The 17,873-nt window shown below is 32.9% G+C and overlaps 1 protein-coding gene across 2 annotated transcripts in view; it reads right to left on the reverse strand.

The window, feature by feature from the left end:
- LOC105329424 (neurogenic locus notch homolog protein 1) overlaps window positions 1–7,928 on the reverse strand; it is a 30,023-nt gene extending 22,095 nt beyond the window's left edge. For both annotated transcript variants that reach the window (XM_066069291.1, XM_034474050.2), the window contains exons 1-7: window positions 7,742–7,928; window positions 4,746–4,763; window positions 3,492–3,641; window positions 3,316–3,351; window positions 2,682–2,744; window positions 1,370–1,480; window positions 1,104–1,220 (exon numbers count right to left, since the gene is read on the reverse strand). In XM_066069291.1, coding sequence (XP_065925363.1) covers window positions 1,104–1,220; window positions 1,370–1,480; window positions 2,682–2,744; window positions 3,316–3,351; window positions 3,492–3,641; window positions 4,746–4,763; window positions 7,742–7,826 — 580 coding nt within the window. In that variant the 5' untranslated portion in view covers window positions 7,827–7,928. The remainder of the gene's footprint in view (window positions 1–1,103; window positions 1,221–1,369; window positions 1,481–2,681; window positions 2,745–3,315; window positions 3,352–3,491; window positions 3,642–4,745; window positions 4,764–7,741) is intronic.
- Between the last annotated feature and the right edge of the window lie 9,945 nt (window positions 7,929–17,873).

The following is a 17,873-nucleotide window of genomic DNA, read 5'->3' on the forward strand; positions in this document are numbered from 1 at the left end:
TGTTGTATGCATGTAAAAAGGCCAATTAAGTCCACCCACAATGGATTTGATTTGTCTCTCTATATTCTGAAATCAGTCTTTCTATGCGTTCTAAATTAATTTCCGTGTATCTCATGTGATGTGCATTGAGAACGATTCCATGATATGGCATATTTCACTGATTACGGACTAAATATACATATTGAACACTAATGAATTAATTTAATTTTTAATGATGTTAATACATATTTATATTGTAATCGAGGGGTAAACTATTTAGCATCCAAGCGGACATTAACTATTGTTCAAGCTTCCCGTAAAAAGTCGTACTTTAGAATGTGTAAACAAAGTAATCCGCCGCTCAGTACATTGTAACTCTACATTGGAACCTCTTAGAATGTAGAGAGATACTTAAATGACTAACTGACATGATATACGTTCTACAACATCCTACCCTTCTTTGCAAATCTATTCGTCCAATGTAAGTATTGGATATGTACATGTATGATGCATGTATGCGTTGAAAGATGAATAGTTTTCCTGTCCTTATGCGAGGGGTTGTTCAATATGCAATGTGTATTGTATGTAATCTCAAAACTATTTCGACTTGAATAGTAAAATAAACATAACCGAATGAAAATTGTTTATGCAATGTTTAATGTAAGCTCTGATTTCTTCAATATGCTAAACCACTTTCCTGGCCATTTTTAAACAGTGGTCAACTGGAGCTACAAATATTGAAATGTCCATAAGTTTAGAACTGTTGTGGAGCTGAATGCTTGTGTCTACACGATTTGTAAGGTATTGAATAGAACTATTCAAGAAATCGTGCAACGCGTTATGGTACTGTGCTACAATACACTTTCCATATCGTACAGCCCTCCTATGGAGACTGTATAGCGGTTAACGTAACAATAGATATCGAAAATTGATAGCAGTAGTCTGAGAGAGATAGGAAATGATAGTACTAATATCATTTTTCATGCCAGCTTTAACAGTTAAGCTCACGTCTACAACTACTTGATTTTTATTTTCAACATTTTGCAATAATTGTGAATTCACTTTGACGGGTTTATCTAAATGCTTCATAAGAACATTGTATATGTCGGATATCTTAATACAACCATCCATGCAGAGGTCTCCAGTAAACCCCGGTGGACAAATGCACCGAAAGGAGCCAAACGTGTTGATGCAATCACTGGCGTTCGTATTACACGGGTAGTCCAAACATTCATCGATATCTATAATTATGTACACAGTTTCATTAAAATGCATGAATATTTCATTTAACCTGAGAATCATATTTTAAGAAAAAAAGTATTCAGTATTAATTAATAAAGATTATCGTGTTCACATGTAAATAAAATGTGAATAAATTAAAAGGAGTTACCTAGTTCGCAATTGGTACCATTCCATCCTGATTCACAGAGACATTTGTAAGATTCACCTACCGACTCGCATGTTCCGTTGTTAAGACACGGCTCTGATACATTACATATATCTGAAGAAAAGATGAAATTTCATTTTTTTTTAATGTTGGAGTTACAGTATACTGTGGAATCATTAAAATTCGTGGTGGCTCAATTCGTGGAATTTTCGTGGAAATTCATTTCAAGCATAAATAAACAGTTCCTAACGTTTAACACATTCATTTTAGGTCTAAAACTGGAATTTTTACATTTCAACATTCAAAATGTAAACAAAAGCTTTGTTTACATAGCAAGAACTTTAAGATATGTAACTCGCTTATATCTCAACGAATGACACTCAAATTTTGGTTGTCTATTAACTAAATAATAATGCCTTATTGAAGCACTGTAAACATTAAAATCGGGAAAATATTTTTTGACGAAAATGCTGACCATGCCACTTTAAAAAAAACCATTCTGAATATCAAGAGTTTTACAAGATTGATTCACTTTGCCTACATATGTATTCAGTATCATTCGAACATATTAAAGAATAAGGATAAGTGATGTCGAAATTTAGACATCAAGCCTCCGATTAAATTCTCGTAAAACGACTTTATGGTAAACGTCTATCACTCTCTCAAGTTTAATTCATATGTCACACAGAACTTTTAGAATATGTTACAAAACTACCAAATGTTAAAAATATGAATAATGTATCATAAAAATGAAAAGAAAAGTATATTGAAAATTCATAATTTAATTGCTTGTTTCTGTCATTTTTGTCTAAAAATCCTTCCGCACAAAAAATAGTTCCCCCAAAACCTTTTTGTTTCTTGAATTCAAATGGATTTTCTTTATGAATGTTATGTAGTTATGAAACAATTATCTTTCTGTGATGATTAGATAAATAAAATCATATTTATTTTGAATAAAATGATCATATGCGCAATGAAATCAAAGCGTGAGGAGTTACAATATGTAGATACCTTAATAATAATGCAGTTTACCTTACTATTATAATTTTTCCGAATGCTTTCTAAAAATTTTAGTTAATGTATTTATAGCAAAGCTTGCTTCATAATAAGTGGGATGTTTTTCCTTTTTTGAGGACAGAAGAGTTAGGAGTTCGGAGTATTACAAAACAATCAATTGAAAGTTAAATTAAAAAAACATGACAAATGGGGAAAACAAACGTACATAATCTTCACAGGTTAAGGTACAGGTAATTATATTTAGTAATATCATTAGGTTTTAAGTATCTAAATTTAAAACCAAAAAAAAAATATATACCTGCTGTATCACTGTATGTTGCTTCTCTGTCAAGTAAAAACGCCAATGTCGCGTTTAAACCAGCTGAAAATAATCACCAAACAATTCAGCTAAAAGATGCATTAAGTCTTGAATTGAATAGATAACAGTTTACATGTCCATTCATTAATGATAAAAATAATCAAAACGGCAGTCCAATAAATCATGCAGTCTATAAATGTTTCTATCATTAACCTTGCAACAAAAATCGACTGTAAATCAAACCATGCAGAATACTTTAATTTGAGCTACTTATTTTTTATATTTATTTATTTACTGTGTTATTCTAATAAAATGTCTCTGCTTGGAGAACTTTTAAGTAGTGTATCGACCTACTTAAAAGGGAACCATTGGCCTTATTTGTATTAATTTCATTAAGCATTATCGGTTTGTCCTTTTTATAAATTGTAAATAATAATAATATTGCTGTAAATATTTCAATATTATTGCGAAAGTAATAGGGGTTTTAGTAAACTTTTAGTAAAAAAACACTCCTAAAATATTTTTCAAAATTTTTGGAAAAACATAAAATACTACATACATAGAAATATGCGAATTTTCAAACAAATTTCATAATGCAAGATTTTACTAATAAAATTGAAAAAAAAACACTTACAAATAACGTCATCCTTTGCACAGCCATTCTTGCCGCCTAGAATAGATGTTCATAACAATGTGTAAATATTTAAATTCAACGTTTTTTTTAAAACCGAATTTCAACAAACCGAAAAAAATATATACAAGAAACACTGTTTAGAACACACAAAGTAGGGAACACTAACGAGAACTTACAATGATTACAGATTTTCCCGAAATTGTCATACTGTTCTGGGAATATCGTTCGTACATTAAAGGAGCACACCCATTTGCGATTAGCGTCGCAGAGACAAAACCATGACTGTTTGCAGTCTCCTAATAGATCACCTTCGGCAGAACAAACATCTGGGAGAAAAGAAAATAACAGCATACAGTAAAGATTTTGTTTTCATTTTAGAACTAAACTCTCTCTCTCTCTCTCTCTCTCTCTCTCTCTCTCTCTCAAAAGACATTGCAATTTCAAAATGTCTACTAGTATTTTGCAAATCATTTGAAAAAAAGTTTTAAAATCTATTTGATGTATCAAATTAGAAATGCAACGAATGGTGGCATACTAATCCCCGTTGTGTGCAAATTATTTTTCTATCAAACGTGTTGACATGCGAGATTATAATATAAACTTGCAAGATAATTATGTAGACTTACAACATAACTATGTTGAAAATCAGGCAAATTGTAATCAGATTACAATAATTCAAAATCTAAAAAAATATATATAGATCGCCCACATGTGATTTCCAAAATGCTAGATGTTACTTTTTTTTATCTGGACATGGGAAATGATGAATATGTTGACATGACACTAAATTATTTTATGTTGACATGCAATTTATATTTTTTAGGACTTGCAACTGGTTTATATTGTCATGCAACGTATTTATGTCAACAAACAAATTAGTTATGTTGACTTGCAAAATAAATATTTTAACAGCTACTTAGTAATGTTGACATGCGAAACAAATTTGTTGATATGCAATTTTTCGTGTTAATATGCAGTTAAGTGGTAATGATTTTCAAGATCAGTATGTCCATGTGCATCTTCTGGACATAGATAAGTTGCATTTCAATATATCTATTTCGCATGCCGAATCAGATAAGTTGCATTTCACCTTGAATTAGTTAATATTAGCTTAAAATGAAAAAAAGATGGAAAAAGCATAATACGTTTCTGTTCGTTTGTAATGTGTTTTAAATATAGGAGCAGTGAGACACGTTAAGGTGATATAGCGATTAGTCTGCGGTTTTCTCCAAATCAATAGACTTAACTTCTCGGGATTGATCTAAAGATGTCATGGACCAGAAAAATTACTTTGGTTTTACTTTTCCGATGAATGTTAAAGGGTTTATCTAAATTTTTAACGAATGGGACTGAATGCCTCTATAATTTCCGAACAGACTTCGTAATCACACGAATAATCGCAATCTTAGATACACAAGACTGTATCTTACCCGAACCCGACTTTGAATCTGGAAAAAAAAAACAACAAATAAATTGCATTTAAAGTAAGTTATTCACTTACTAAAGTTGAAAGAATAAAATCAAGGCTGTTTAAAAAATACTGTCTGTATACTATTGTACATATATCGACATAAAACCTTCGATAAGAAATATGTTTGACAAGTCTGGCAATGTTTGGTACATACACGTTTGAATAGTTAAAGGGGAATTGTCACGATTTTAGTCAAAAATTCTTTTTCCGATTTTAATGTAATCAATGCTTATGCATGGATTTTTCAATGAGCAACCACAATTTGAGGGACATTCGTTAAGTTATAAGCAAGTTACAGAGCGTGCAATTCCTTGCTAGGTAATCAAAGCTTTTTATTACAAATTGAATGTTGAAGTGAAAATTCGAGTTTAGCCCTAAAATGATCATTGTGTTAAACGTTAGAAACTGTTTATTCATGCTTGATAAAATGAATTAGAAAATAGACAAATCAACTTGAAAAAGATATTTTACTGGTATATTTCACCTATGTATTAAGCAAAAACAGTGCTCGGACCTTGCTCACATGACAAAGAATTGTGTGCTCTGTATCTTGCTTATAACTCTACACATGACCCTCAATTCCATGTGATCATTATAAATGCATTCCGAGAGCATTCTAAATAGTAAAAACAGAGAAGTAAAATTTGACCAAAATCGTGACCATGTCCCTTTAAATAGGCGCAGCTTTTAAGTGTTCTAAAGCATTCCGATTGTAAGGTTGGTTTTTTCACTAAATTAATCGTTAGATCTACTATAGTATTCTTAGATCTCAGACTATCTTAAAATTCATATATGATTTTATCAAGTTTCATGCGATTTGCAGAGCTCATAACACATTTTTTCCTAATTAAGGTTCTTGTCATAAAGTAAAAAAAAGTTGCTAAAGGTCAAGATCTAGTAATTGAAAGGTGTCAACTAGTTTATGACATTCAAGATATAATAACAATTGCTTTGTTTGACGAAGTGTGTTGGTGCCTAAATGTTTTGGTATATAAATGAAAATCATATTTTAAACTGTCATATGAAAAGTAAACTCTATGAAACAAGTAACAATTCTTAGAGTTTTGTACATTTTAGCATTACTGTGCAAGCATCCTCAGATGGTGTTGATTTTAAAATATCAAAACCATTACCCTTGGACCAATAATATGACCTGAAGAGGATTCAACATTTAACAAAGAAATAAGGAAGGGAAAATATTTTTTAAAATATTCTCAAGAATACAATGCTGCAAATTGTTAGATCACTTACAAAGCATCCTCAGATAGTGTAGATTCCAAATTGATAAAACCGGGACCAATGTATGGGACAATACAATAGGGGTTCAAAGCTTACCGTATGATTTTTGGGGCTTTAAAACTATTTTCAAGAATTAAATGTTTAATGCTGCAATTAATATGAAAGACTTGTCAGACAGTGTATATTCCAAAGAGTAAGAACCATGAATTGGGCATCAAAGTTAAACAAAGAAATATTTTATGAAAATGTTTTGATTTTTTTAGGTTTAGAACTATAAAGCTACTATTTGAGAGATTATTATACAAGCAATCTCGGGAAGTGTAGATTCTTATTAATAAAATAGTGACCAAAGGCCTAATATTAGTGGCCTAAAAGGGGTTCAACGTTCAACATAGAAACAAAGAGGGGAAATGTTTTAAATATCCTCTTCTCAAAACTACATTGATACAATTTATGAGATTAGTACGTAAGTATCCTCACACAGTGTAAATTCTGAAGCGTAAAAATTGTTACCACCGGACTAATAATGGAGCCCAAAGGAGGATTCAAAATGTTAAGCATATAAATACAATAGGAAAAGGCTTTTAAAATTTTTTTCTGAAGATATAGAATAATCACTATGTAAGCATCTTCATATCCTAATATCAAAGGCAAAGTGACCTTTTTAAAAATTTTATAGGTATCTTTTTTATTTTTTTATTTTGTTAAATTTAATACGTTGAGGCCAAGGATAATAAGATTGGTTAGTTTGTGCATCTTTGGTCTTATGATCATGTTATATGATAAGTAAGATAAGATGTTGAAAACAGTAGGCTTTTTTTATTAATGTTGTCATGCATTATCAATTTTTTGAACATATAAGAATTTATGTGAATTTTATAATGCCATTAGTTCAGAGGAGTTCCATGTGTTTTTATTTTGACAAAGATACATGACTTGTTGATCAGGTAGGCGATGCGGCCCATGCATCTCTTGTTTACTAATAAAATATAACTTAAATACCCAAAGTCTCGGCAAAAAACATTTAACAGACAACAGCTGACTTCTACTTTAAAGTGATGTCAAATTGAAAATAGTTATTTCGATTACTTTTGCAATGATTTGATAAAGAATGTCAAGAAATTGTTTATTTTCTTCATATTCCATATAACCATCACAACCATCATAATGTATCTATTGCGCTAAAACGATACTCTGGAATGATTTTATTTTACCAGATCTTAACCTCGCAAACGTAAAAGAAGAACTTATTTGGCGCACGCTAGAAACTGGTGGATTGTGTAATTCATTTGCAAATAGAGAGTTAAATCTAATTGAAAAAATACAAACATGGCATGAGCAACGGCTACATTAACACATTATTGTGAGCGTTGAATTCTGTTTGTAACTAGACTCAAAACCACAAATGAAATGTACAACTTTCATCGTGACAATACTCCTGTTGAAAAGGATAAATTAAGCAAAGTCAATAGAAAAAATAATTATTCATAAATTTCAGAAGAAGAGCTGAGTTGAAAAATGACAATTTAATTCCGTTAACTATAACAGAATGATAAACATTTTGATGCCTAAAAAATGAATACAAGAAATGGTCACCTTTAATGTAATGTAAAAAGAAGTTTCATGGTTTTTTGCAGAAAAGTTCTTCTTGGCCCTATGTAATACAGAATTCGTTAAACGAGATGGATTCTAGAGAAATATTGTAATCATACTCGCCTATCAGAGCTCCAGCAGAACAATGATGGAATTTATCCAGATAAATCAGGAACACAAACATCGACATCACTGACATCTGTTGCATTGTGGGATTGGTCAAGTTTGTCCGGTTTTAGTCACTGTGATACATTATTCGATAGTTCCGAACGGTAGGTCTCCGAGTCGTGCCAATAAAAGAAAAACTGTGTATTGATGTATTTATTGATGTTACTTAAACACGTGGTAGTGTTTGTTTATTCTTTACATCTATTGGTTGTTATTATTGTCACCTAGTCAGGTGACAATATTGATATTCATAGCACGGGCTATGAATGACCGTGAAAGTTATTGTGTACTAGTAAAGCCATTCGAAGGCTCTTTTTCGTGCAGTCATGTAAGTACCACCCACCCGCCGTTTGCTTCATATTGTATAATATATAGATGTATCCACTGTCTAAAATTTACAATTTTATTTTGTAGATGTGGAAGATTTGGTTTTGAAAGAAAGAAATTATTGTTATATTGGAATTAATTAAAACTGCACTTTCAGAGCGCTTCACATCCTACTCATGAGTTTGTGTTTATTTCATAAATATTTTATGTTCGTTTGAGTGAATCGAATAAGAACATGCTAATTTTATTTAGACAGCTGTGTTATAACCAATTCATTTTACGCATTTTCGACAGATCAATGATGGCTGATCGAATTGAATTTAATGGTATGTTTCAATTTTTGAAAAAGAGCTTCTGTGTACTCCTCTAACAAAAGGGCATGCCCACTCATATGTCGTTAGAAAAATCAACTGAAATAGAAACTTAGTCTGAAAGATGAAAGCAAAGTTTCAGCTGGGATACGATTTTAATATTTGGACAGAGTTTCGATTTCTTTTTTGTAAGATATAATTATTCTTTTTCCAGTCATTAATTGTTATGTTTAACCTTTTGAAGTCAACGGATACTTTAAAATACAATGTTTATACAATATCAATATCATCAGGAGAAGTATGACTATGTGGCATTGGGGAATGTGAAAAAGGACCAATTACTCGTACTTCTCTAATTTCTTTCGATATTTATGTCTCCCCTTTCAAAGGCTTGTTTTTGTCGACTTTTGTATTAAAGTCTTCTGTCTTCAGCGGAAGACCTTACTGTTTTTCTACGCGTTCTGATTCTTCTATATATTATTTTTCTTCTTGGTAGTGACCCTTAATTTCTCAGCCATTTCTCAATCGATTTTAATGATTTTTACAGGGATGATGTCTTACGTGAATGTCTCTTTGCAACCCACTTCTAGAAATTCACTTCCGCTTTTGAATAATCTCCCTTTTTCGTGTATTTTGGTACACGATATTGTCCACGCATCTCCTCAAAAACTGTCATAGATAGACACTTGAAATTTATATGCAAGATAGAGTGGTTAAGGTAGATTTGCTTGCTTGTTTTAGATTTGACTAGAGGTCATTATCCTTAAAGCTCTCCCGGACCTGAAAATGTTGATGTTAAATTTTTTGACAATTTTTGGGAAATTTAAGATTTGAGTGTGAATATCTTTCTTCTCAGAAATATTTTGTTAACACATGTAGGGCATCAAAAGATTATCTATAAAAGATCTTTCAACTGACACCAAGCAAAAGGGGCTGGCCCCTCAAATTAGGGCAAAGAGGGGTCTAAAATCTTTTATCTATATCCCTTTTATCATTAATATTTTGTAATGCATTATAGAAGTAAAATGGTTTATCTTTCAGTTATTTATCTATATATGTTAAAAGTTTTATGATATGTTACATAATAGGAGGTTTTGAGGGGCTAGAAATCCAATATTTTGATCATTTATATCTTAAGAAGAAGAAATATTTTGAAAAGCATTATAGAAGAGAAGATGCTCAGAATAACGTTCGTAATAATATTTAACCACTAAAGTTTCGTTTAATGGCCCCTATAAGGAGATAAAGGGTCGGTCCCAAAAACAATCTTTCCTGAATATCTCATCAACGGTAAAAAATTTGGAAACACTGAATGAACAAAATGTGTTAAGAATAATAAGACATTTCTTTTGATATGAAGAAATAGGAGCTGGCCCCTCAAATTAAAGGCCAATAAGGGTCTAAAGGCTTTTACCTATATATCTTTTATCATAAATGTTTTGTAATGCATTAAAGAAGCAAAATTGTTTATCTTTCAGTTATTTATCAACGTATGTTAAAAGTTTTCTAATATGTTACATAATTAGGCGTTTTAAGAGGCTAGAATTCCGATATTTTGATCATTTATATCTTAAAAAGAACTATTTTGAAAAGCATTATAGAAGAGATAACATAATAACGTTTGTAATATTCATATATATAACCACCAAAGTTTCGTTTAATGTCCCTTATAAGGAGATAAAGGTCGGCCTGTTAAACAATCTTTCCCAAATATCGGTAGAACGGTAACGAATTTCTTAACCGATATTTTACAAAATGTGTTTAGAATAAAAAGACCTATCATTTGATATAAAAAGAAATGTCTAGCCCCTCAAATTAAATTCGTCAAATTAGGGGACAAGAGGGATCTAAATGTTTCCAATCAAAGCTCTTATGTATTATAGAAACAAAACAAGGATTTTGTCTTCTATTTCCAAATCATGTTTAGCCACTAAAAATTTTGACCTTGACCTATTTTATTCTTCAAGGTCAAGCATTGAAAAAAAATATTGTCCAGACCATAACACAAGACCCCTTCAACATACAGACTTTAAACTTGTATCATAGATAGATAGTATATAACCAAGCTGAACCCCGTCATAATTTTTTACCTTGACCCAAAATTTTTATTTCAAGGTCACATTAGAAAAACTTCATTGTTCAACTCCTAAATATACTTTGACATAAGGACTTCAAACTCTAAACAAATTTTTATTTCAAGGTCACATTAGAAAAAACTTCAATTATCATGAAAATATTCCTTACAATAATGACCTGTTTCATATATGGGTGATATATAACATATAGCTGACATCGTTCTTTTTCACCTATCAAATTTGCCCCATATTACAATCCTTTGGGAGAAGGGGAGACATGTGTTTTTCGTAAAAAAAACCAAAACACAAGAGGCCCACGGGGCCACATCGCTCACCTGAGCAACAATGGGCGTTCAAAAGATATTGTGCCATATGGTCCCACGATAGAATAACAAAAAATAAATATTGTAAAGTATTCGAATTTTACTCTTATTTTTACATAAACGTAATCTTTGACATTGTACCTTCATGAAATACTATTTTTACCAGAATAAGAAAATCCCACGCAAGATATAAAACTAAACATTTGATAGGGGTACACTGTTAAGTTGTTAACTTCCAATTCCCTATATTTTCGTTCTGCCCCCCCCCCTCCCCCCACTTTGTAAAGCGATCAAAATATATGAGAGCATATAGGTACATTTTATTTCATCAACTACTTATTAGTTATTGTATTTTCAAAAAAAAAATATAATATTATTGTTTTTTATTTAAAAAATCCTACATGTCTACATGTGAAAAAGAAAATTGTACCTCAATGTGCTCAATTTCTCAAATTAAAAACATTCAAAAATTTAATTTGTCTTCTCCATTATTAATTAATTCACTGTTATTTACCTCGCGTACAAACCAGGATAATTTTGATATTTTCTTAGGAATAGCAATAATTACTTGTGATTAAATGTGATTAAATGTAATAATTGAATGTGTCAGAACTATGGAAACTGTTTTAAAGATGTCGTTTTTATTTACTCGTGTCTGAAAAACTATCAAAATTGATGTAGATTTCACATTATTTATTGTATAAAGAGGGGGCCCAGAGAGTAGGTATATACAGAATATCATTCTTTTATTTTGTTTGTACAAGTATTTAACAAATTCTAATTCATATAGAATTTCTAATGTTCAACCAAAATTTCAGCGTCAATCGTAGAATTATAAGCAAAATACAGAGCTCACAGTTCGCATAGGTTTGAGTAATATTTTGTTCACATGAGTTTATGACATTCAGCTTAAGATTTTTAACTTGGTATTTCTATTCAGCATTTAAAATGAAAAAAAGGTTACAAAGCATAAATAATGAAAACGAAACGAAAATCAGAGCAAGCTAACACCAACGTCATGTGTGAAAACTGTCAACGCATTGAAATATTTAGCCTCAATTTACTTCACAAAATCGGCACCAATATATTTTACATGTTTCAAAAATTTCCCTTCATACGCGAACAACAAGCAAATTCATCATAGTCAGATCGACCCTTCTTCGTATAATGTCATGGCTGCTTTAAACAAAGAACCTCGTTTTAGAAGTATGGAATACGAGTCTTGGTAAAATGGGTATGCTAACCCGGGCCGTGGCAAAATAAAAGCGGCCGGGCCAGATCGGCAATTGTCAATTCCAAATACGCATTATTTTGCAGCAATATTAACAGCGAATACAAATATACAGGTCCATCAAATATCCTGAAATTTTAATAAGATTGGCAGATTAATAACTGCTAATCTTTTGTTTTGCCCAGGCCAAGTCTTGCCTACCCATTTTACCGGATGCCGAACCCGAAGCTATTAAACTGATTGAAACACGCCTTTCCTTTATGATAATATTTTCGTAATAACTCAGATTTGAAACGGAATTATCACTTAATTTTTGCAATTTATATTTTCCTTCCCATAAGGATAATTTATGCTAAACTACGTTGAATTGGATTCAGTAGTTCTTAAGAAGAAGATTTTTAAAAATGCACCCCCCTTTTTCTACAGTTTCAAGGTTTTCTCCGCTTTGAATACAGATCGGACTTTTATTTCTGCAATTTATATTCGCCCTCCCATAAGGATGCTTTGTGCCAAATTTAGTTGAAATTGGATAAGCGGTTTTAGAGAAGAAGTTCAAAATGTAAAAAGTTTACAGACGGACAGACAGACGGACAGACAGACGAACAGACGGACGACGGACAAAATGTGATCAGAATAGCTCACTTGAGCTTTCAGCTCAGGTGAGCTATAAAAACAATACCCACTAGTTTATCTTATAACTGGGCTTGGAGTTGGTCAGCTGATAATATATTATTTGAAACAACAACAATTCTAGGACCTTGATAATTAAGCACGAAACCATATATAAAACCTTGATAAATTTCTTTAGCAACCTGTTTAATAGGATACTTGTCTACATATATAGACATATACAAGACATTAATTGGGGTGCGACCTAGGTCCCATAAACCTGGGGGTTGACAATTTTGAGGGTCTTGTGAAATTGGTTCCCTGTTGTCTAAAACTTTGTTGATGTCCTGGCCTTGTTGCTAGTCTTTGGCTGAAAAAGACTGCCTATATGACACGTATTTTGACATGGGACAGTTAATCATGCAGTGGCCTTGCCCACATTTAAACCATATGTGGTCATACACACATTCCTTTTTAAAGCAGAATCCCTGGAAATTAAAAGTGTAGCACTTATTCCCATTGTAAGCCTCTGATGCTGTGGAATTTTGTTGCCTGCCTACCATGTACATAACCCTGAACTCTGAGGCGAGTGAAGCCCAAGACTTAGCAGGATCCACTGCAATTTTTAACCGGAACTATTCATCATAAAACTTCCAACCTGCCGACCTATCAGCCTCTGTCCTAAAATCATGCGTATATTTCAGCATGTCTTAAAGATTGCTTACATGATTCGTTTAGCATTCTTAATCTTTAAAAAAGGGTTAAAAATTCAAAATAAAACAGTTTAATTGACATTTTTAATTGAGTATATCCACTAATTATAAACTTTTAACTCAATTTTAACAATTCATAAAATGGCCGCATGACAAACCCTACCAGATAACATTCAACAGCAAATAAATCCGTAAATATTTATAAATCATATGGTCATCCGCAAAATAAAATAATACAATGATGACTGTAGGCCTATAGTTAAAATCAACAACGTGTCTATGTATAATCATAATCTTAAACAAACTGACAAATAATAACTTTAAAAATTATCTTCAACTTTTACTGACCTCACTGAAGCTGGTCATAATAAAAAAGGAAGAGACAATGTAAACACGGATTATCAACCTTCTACAAAATATATTTCCGGAATATATATATATATGTACTATATAATTTTTTAGATTATAAATTAAACTTGCCTTAATTGATAACGGCACATATTTACAGACAAGTTAGAAATGCGCAATTGTAAATTATTACATTCTTAAATGTCTATGTTTGTAATAACACTAAGATTCTTAATTGATTTTGTAATGTACAGTCCGATAAATTCAAATGACGTATTGCTGAGGCGCAAGCAGGGTGTGCTCAATTTAAAGAACGAAATTCACATAAATACATGTACGTCAATATTCTAATATTCAATCGTATAATTGATGAATATGATGTAAATATAAGTCTACATCAAATAAACAAGAGTTTATGGGCCTACAAGATTTAATTTTTGCAATGCTTAATCCACAAATGCAAATAAACACAAAGAACATATATGTAGTACATGTGAAAAAGTAACCTCCCATAATTGCTAACTTCAAGATTTGTCTGCAATAATACAACTGGTGTGGGTGGGTAGGTTTGCGGAAAAAAAATAGCTCAGACTTGCTCGTTATTAGTTCAAAAATTGGCGCACTAAAATATGGCGCTTAGATATAACATGTGACGTCGCTGGCTTGCTGCCTAACAATAGAAAAAATATGCGCGGAAAATTTTTATTTTCGTAAACCTCATTCATTTCTGATACATGAATTAACATTTTATTTTAAATGAACAAGGGTAACTACAAAATTTTACTTTTTGCAATGCTCAATATACAATTCGCAAATAAACACAGAGAACATATATGTAGAACACGTAAAAAAGTAACCTCCAAGGCCCAGGTGAAAAATGTTTGAGTGAGGGAAAGGGGGAAAATTTAAAAAAAAAGGCTGAAAGGAATTTTTCTACCAAACTGGTACATATTTGCAAACTTTTTGGTCCAAGTTGGAATCCAGGTAGCGTAGATAGGCGTTGGTCTTCCGAAAACCCAGTTGTTGGATTAGTTCACCCTGTAAGCCTTGCTGGAACGCCCATGTGGCACCGCCCCGCCGAGAGGAATGCCCGGTGATACCCTCTCCAGGTAGGATTTTCCGCTGTCGAGACAAAAAACAGATGTAAGATAAAGGATTGTCGTATGTCTGTTGAAGGAGAGAGGATGTGTCTGAAGTCAAACGGTCGGCAAAGAGCAACCAAAATAAGCTACACATGGCACTGGCTGGGCACAGTGGATGACCGTGCAGGTCTGGGAGGGTGACCTGGAGTTGGTGCTCACGAAACTGGAAAGGTTATGTCCAATTCAGGGATAATAAGAAGCCTTTTGCATGTGGGCTTATGTTTTAGTTACACAAGTCGCGGTCTGGTACACAGATATGTCCCCGAGATAAGAAGTTTCCATGGTGCAAAAGTCCAAAGAATGCTATCAGACATGCCGCCCAAAAAGACATGTCCTCCTTGCGATTCACAGAGAATTAAGCACCACAGGACGAAAACCTGTAAATCTATAATTACTAAGGTTAGTGTTGATAAACATGTAGGCACTCTTAAGGTCTACTTAATTTAGCTAAAAACAGTTTTAGTGATTAGTTTACAAGCATGACATAGGTCCATATATGACAAGAATTATCAGAAGTATAATCATTGGGACTTTCGCCAATGGGTCGATTCGCATTATGAATGAATCTTACTTTTTTTGGGAGACTTGGGAATGGCGCCCACGACATTAACAATATTCATAGGTCTGTCATATAAAACTTATTTCCATGCAAAATTTCATGATGAATTTGTGACTCAGCCTGATTGCAAAAACCTACTATAATTGTTACATTCAACATAAGTATCATTATCTAAATCATTGTCGACAATGTCAAAACCCTCCTTAACGCCCTGCAGGATAAATGACTATCAAAGTCGCTGTTAGGAATAAGCTTTTCCCAGGCTGAAAACTGCAGGTAGGAAGACGGAGAGTTGCAAATCCGTTTCTGGGTCTGTCGCTGTTTTCCCTGCTAAACCATGATATGCTTCGTTGCAGGGTGATTATTCCCCTACCAAATACATGTATAACAATTATGAGCTAGCCTGCAGTCTGGACGCACACAGTTGTCTTGGTTTAAACGACGGCATATTTCACGCCTATTTGGAAAAAATGCCCCCCTTCCGCGTTTGTTCGGCGTCGACGATGTAGGCATATGAACTGGCTTCTCCACTTGCACTTTGCCCATATGAGAAACAATCTGAGTGGTGGAGTTATCCCTCTTTAGTATCAGATTGAACTCTCGTAGCTGTGTACATGGATCATTCCACGGATAAGAATACTTCAACTGGTTTTCACGATCATACAACAAAACGCTTGGTCACACATAATTAGCCTGAAGACTGACTAGATATAGCGCACACAATCAAGAGATTGTTTCAGTGTACAAGTACCATCAGTGATCATCTCGAATATAATTTGAAGGCTTGCATAACTCCACTGCTCTATTGTTACATCTCCTAAGGATTGATTTTACTCCCCAACGTTCAATTTGACTCCGTTTCCCATATCAATGGTTTTAGCTTTGTCTAACAAGACCCTAGTTTCAGTCCATACATAATCATGGATTTTTCTAGCTTTCTTTGAAGTATTTGACATATGTGAATTACCTTGAAATTCCGATGGAGCGTCAAGGGTCCTCGTATCTGGTGGTGCTGTCGCCGTGGTATGAAGGGTCATAGAGTGCAGGTTTCTCGTCTCAGTTTCTATCTGGGTTTGTAACTCTCTATAGCTATATCTGCATTCTAGTTTCGTTCTCTGAAGCTTCCTCTCTAGTTCTCGGCATTTTGACTTATTTCATTTAGAGAAACTGCGCCCGTTTGCACGCGTTGGCCATCCTGCACTGTCGTCGCTGGAAGGTCGTGACTGCGTGGATTCCAAGTCGATGGTTTCGTTTTCCCTTAAAGACTTCATAATTTCTTACATCTTCGCGTCTGTTTTTGCTCTACGTTCTCTGTCATTTCTGATCACGAGGTCGATATTGTTTGGCGAATAAAATAGCTTAGACTTGTTCGTTATAGCTAAAAAAAAAATCGGCGCACCGAAATATGTCGCTTAGAAATAATATGTGACGTAGCTGGCTTGCTGCCTAACGATAGAAAAAATATCCACGGAAAATTATTTCCGTAAATCTCATTCATTTCTAATATATGAACTAATATTAACAAGGAATCATTCTTTGAATGTTATGAGGTGATAATTTCGGTCGGGGTGTGATCAAATCTATTCTAAAGCACTTCGGGCTTTATTGCATTTGACCACGCCTCGACCAAAATTATCACCTTATACTATTCAAAGAATGATTTCTGATTCCTTAAATTGTAATTTGATACTCTGTTTGTTGAACTTTGAAACCCTATTGAGTAGTGGTATTAAGGGACAAAGAGTTTTTTTCATATAAGAATCTACAATGTACATGTCAATAACTTCGTTGAAAGTATAGTTAATTTCGGTGCAGAAGTTCTTGAAAGTTTTAAGGACGCATCCTTGTTCATAGTTTCGTAATCATGTTATTCTTTAGATAGATACACGCATTTCTGTTCACAAAAACATTCTTCTTCAAAGGGTTGGTTTCTTAATTAACACGTGAACACAAACCAATATATGGACAGAGTGACGGACAGGAAAAATATTAAAATACAGATATAGATTAATCATTCAGTGAGCTGAAAAGAAGTGCAGATGTCTTTTTTAGAGTTGTTTTCAGATTCAAAAGTATGGATGTTAAAATCTGATAATTTCGGGTTCGTCATAATTTTTTCTTTTCTATACTGACCTGATTGCTACAAGTAGATGTTTATTCATGGGTTTTTTTCACCTTGACGCTTTTGATACAGATAATTTTTCCTTAAATTGGACAAATTTTTAGCCATATATCTCCCCTTTAGGCTACTTAGGATAAATATAAATAAAATCAGAGCCGGTTTCCATTACAATTTTATCCCTTACTAAAGTACATGTATATCTATTCATGCCAGGATGCCAAAACAAACAATTTGCTGACCATACCGCAAGGCGATATATCATAGAATGGTCCCTCATCTAAATATACCTTTAGAGATATGCCATCGTCGGAAATCAACAGTTTATCA

This window comes from Magallana gigas, chromosome 8 (genome assembly GCF_963853765.1).
Source record: "Magallana gigas chromosome 8, xbMagGiga1.1, whole genome shotgun sequence".
NCBI lineage: Eukaryota > Metazoa > Mollusca > Bivalvia > Ostreida > Ostreidae > Magallana > Magallana gigas.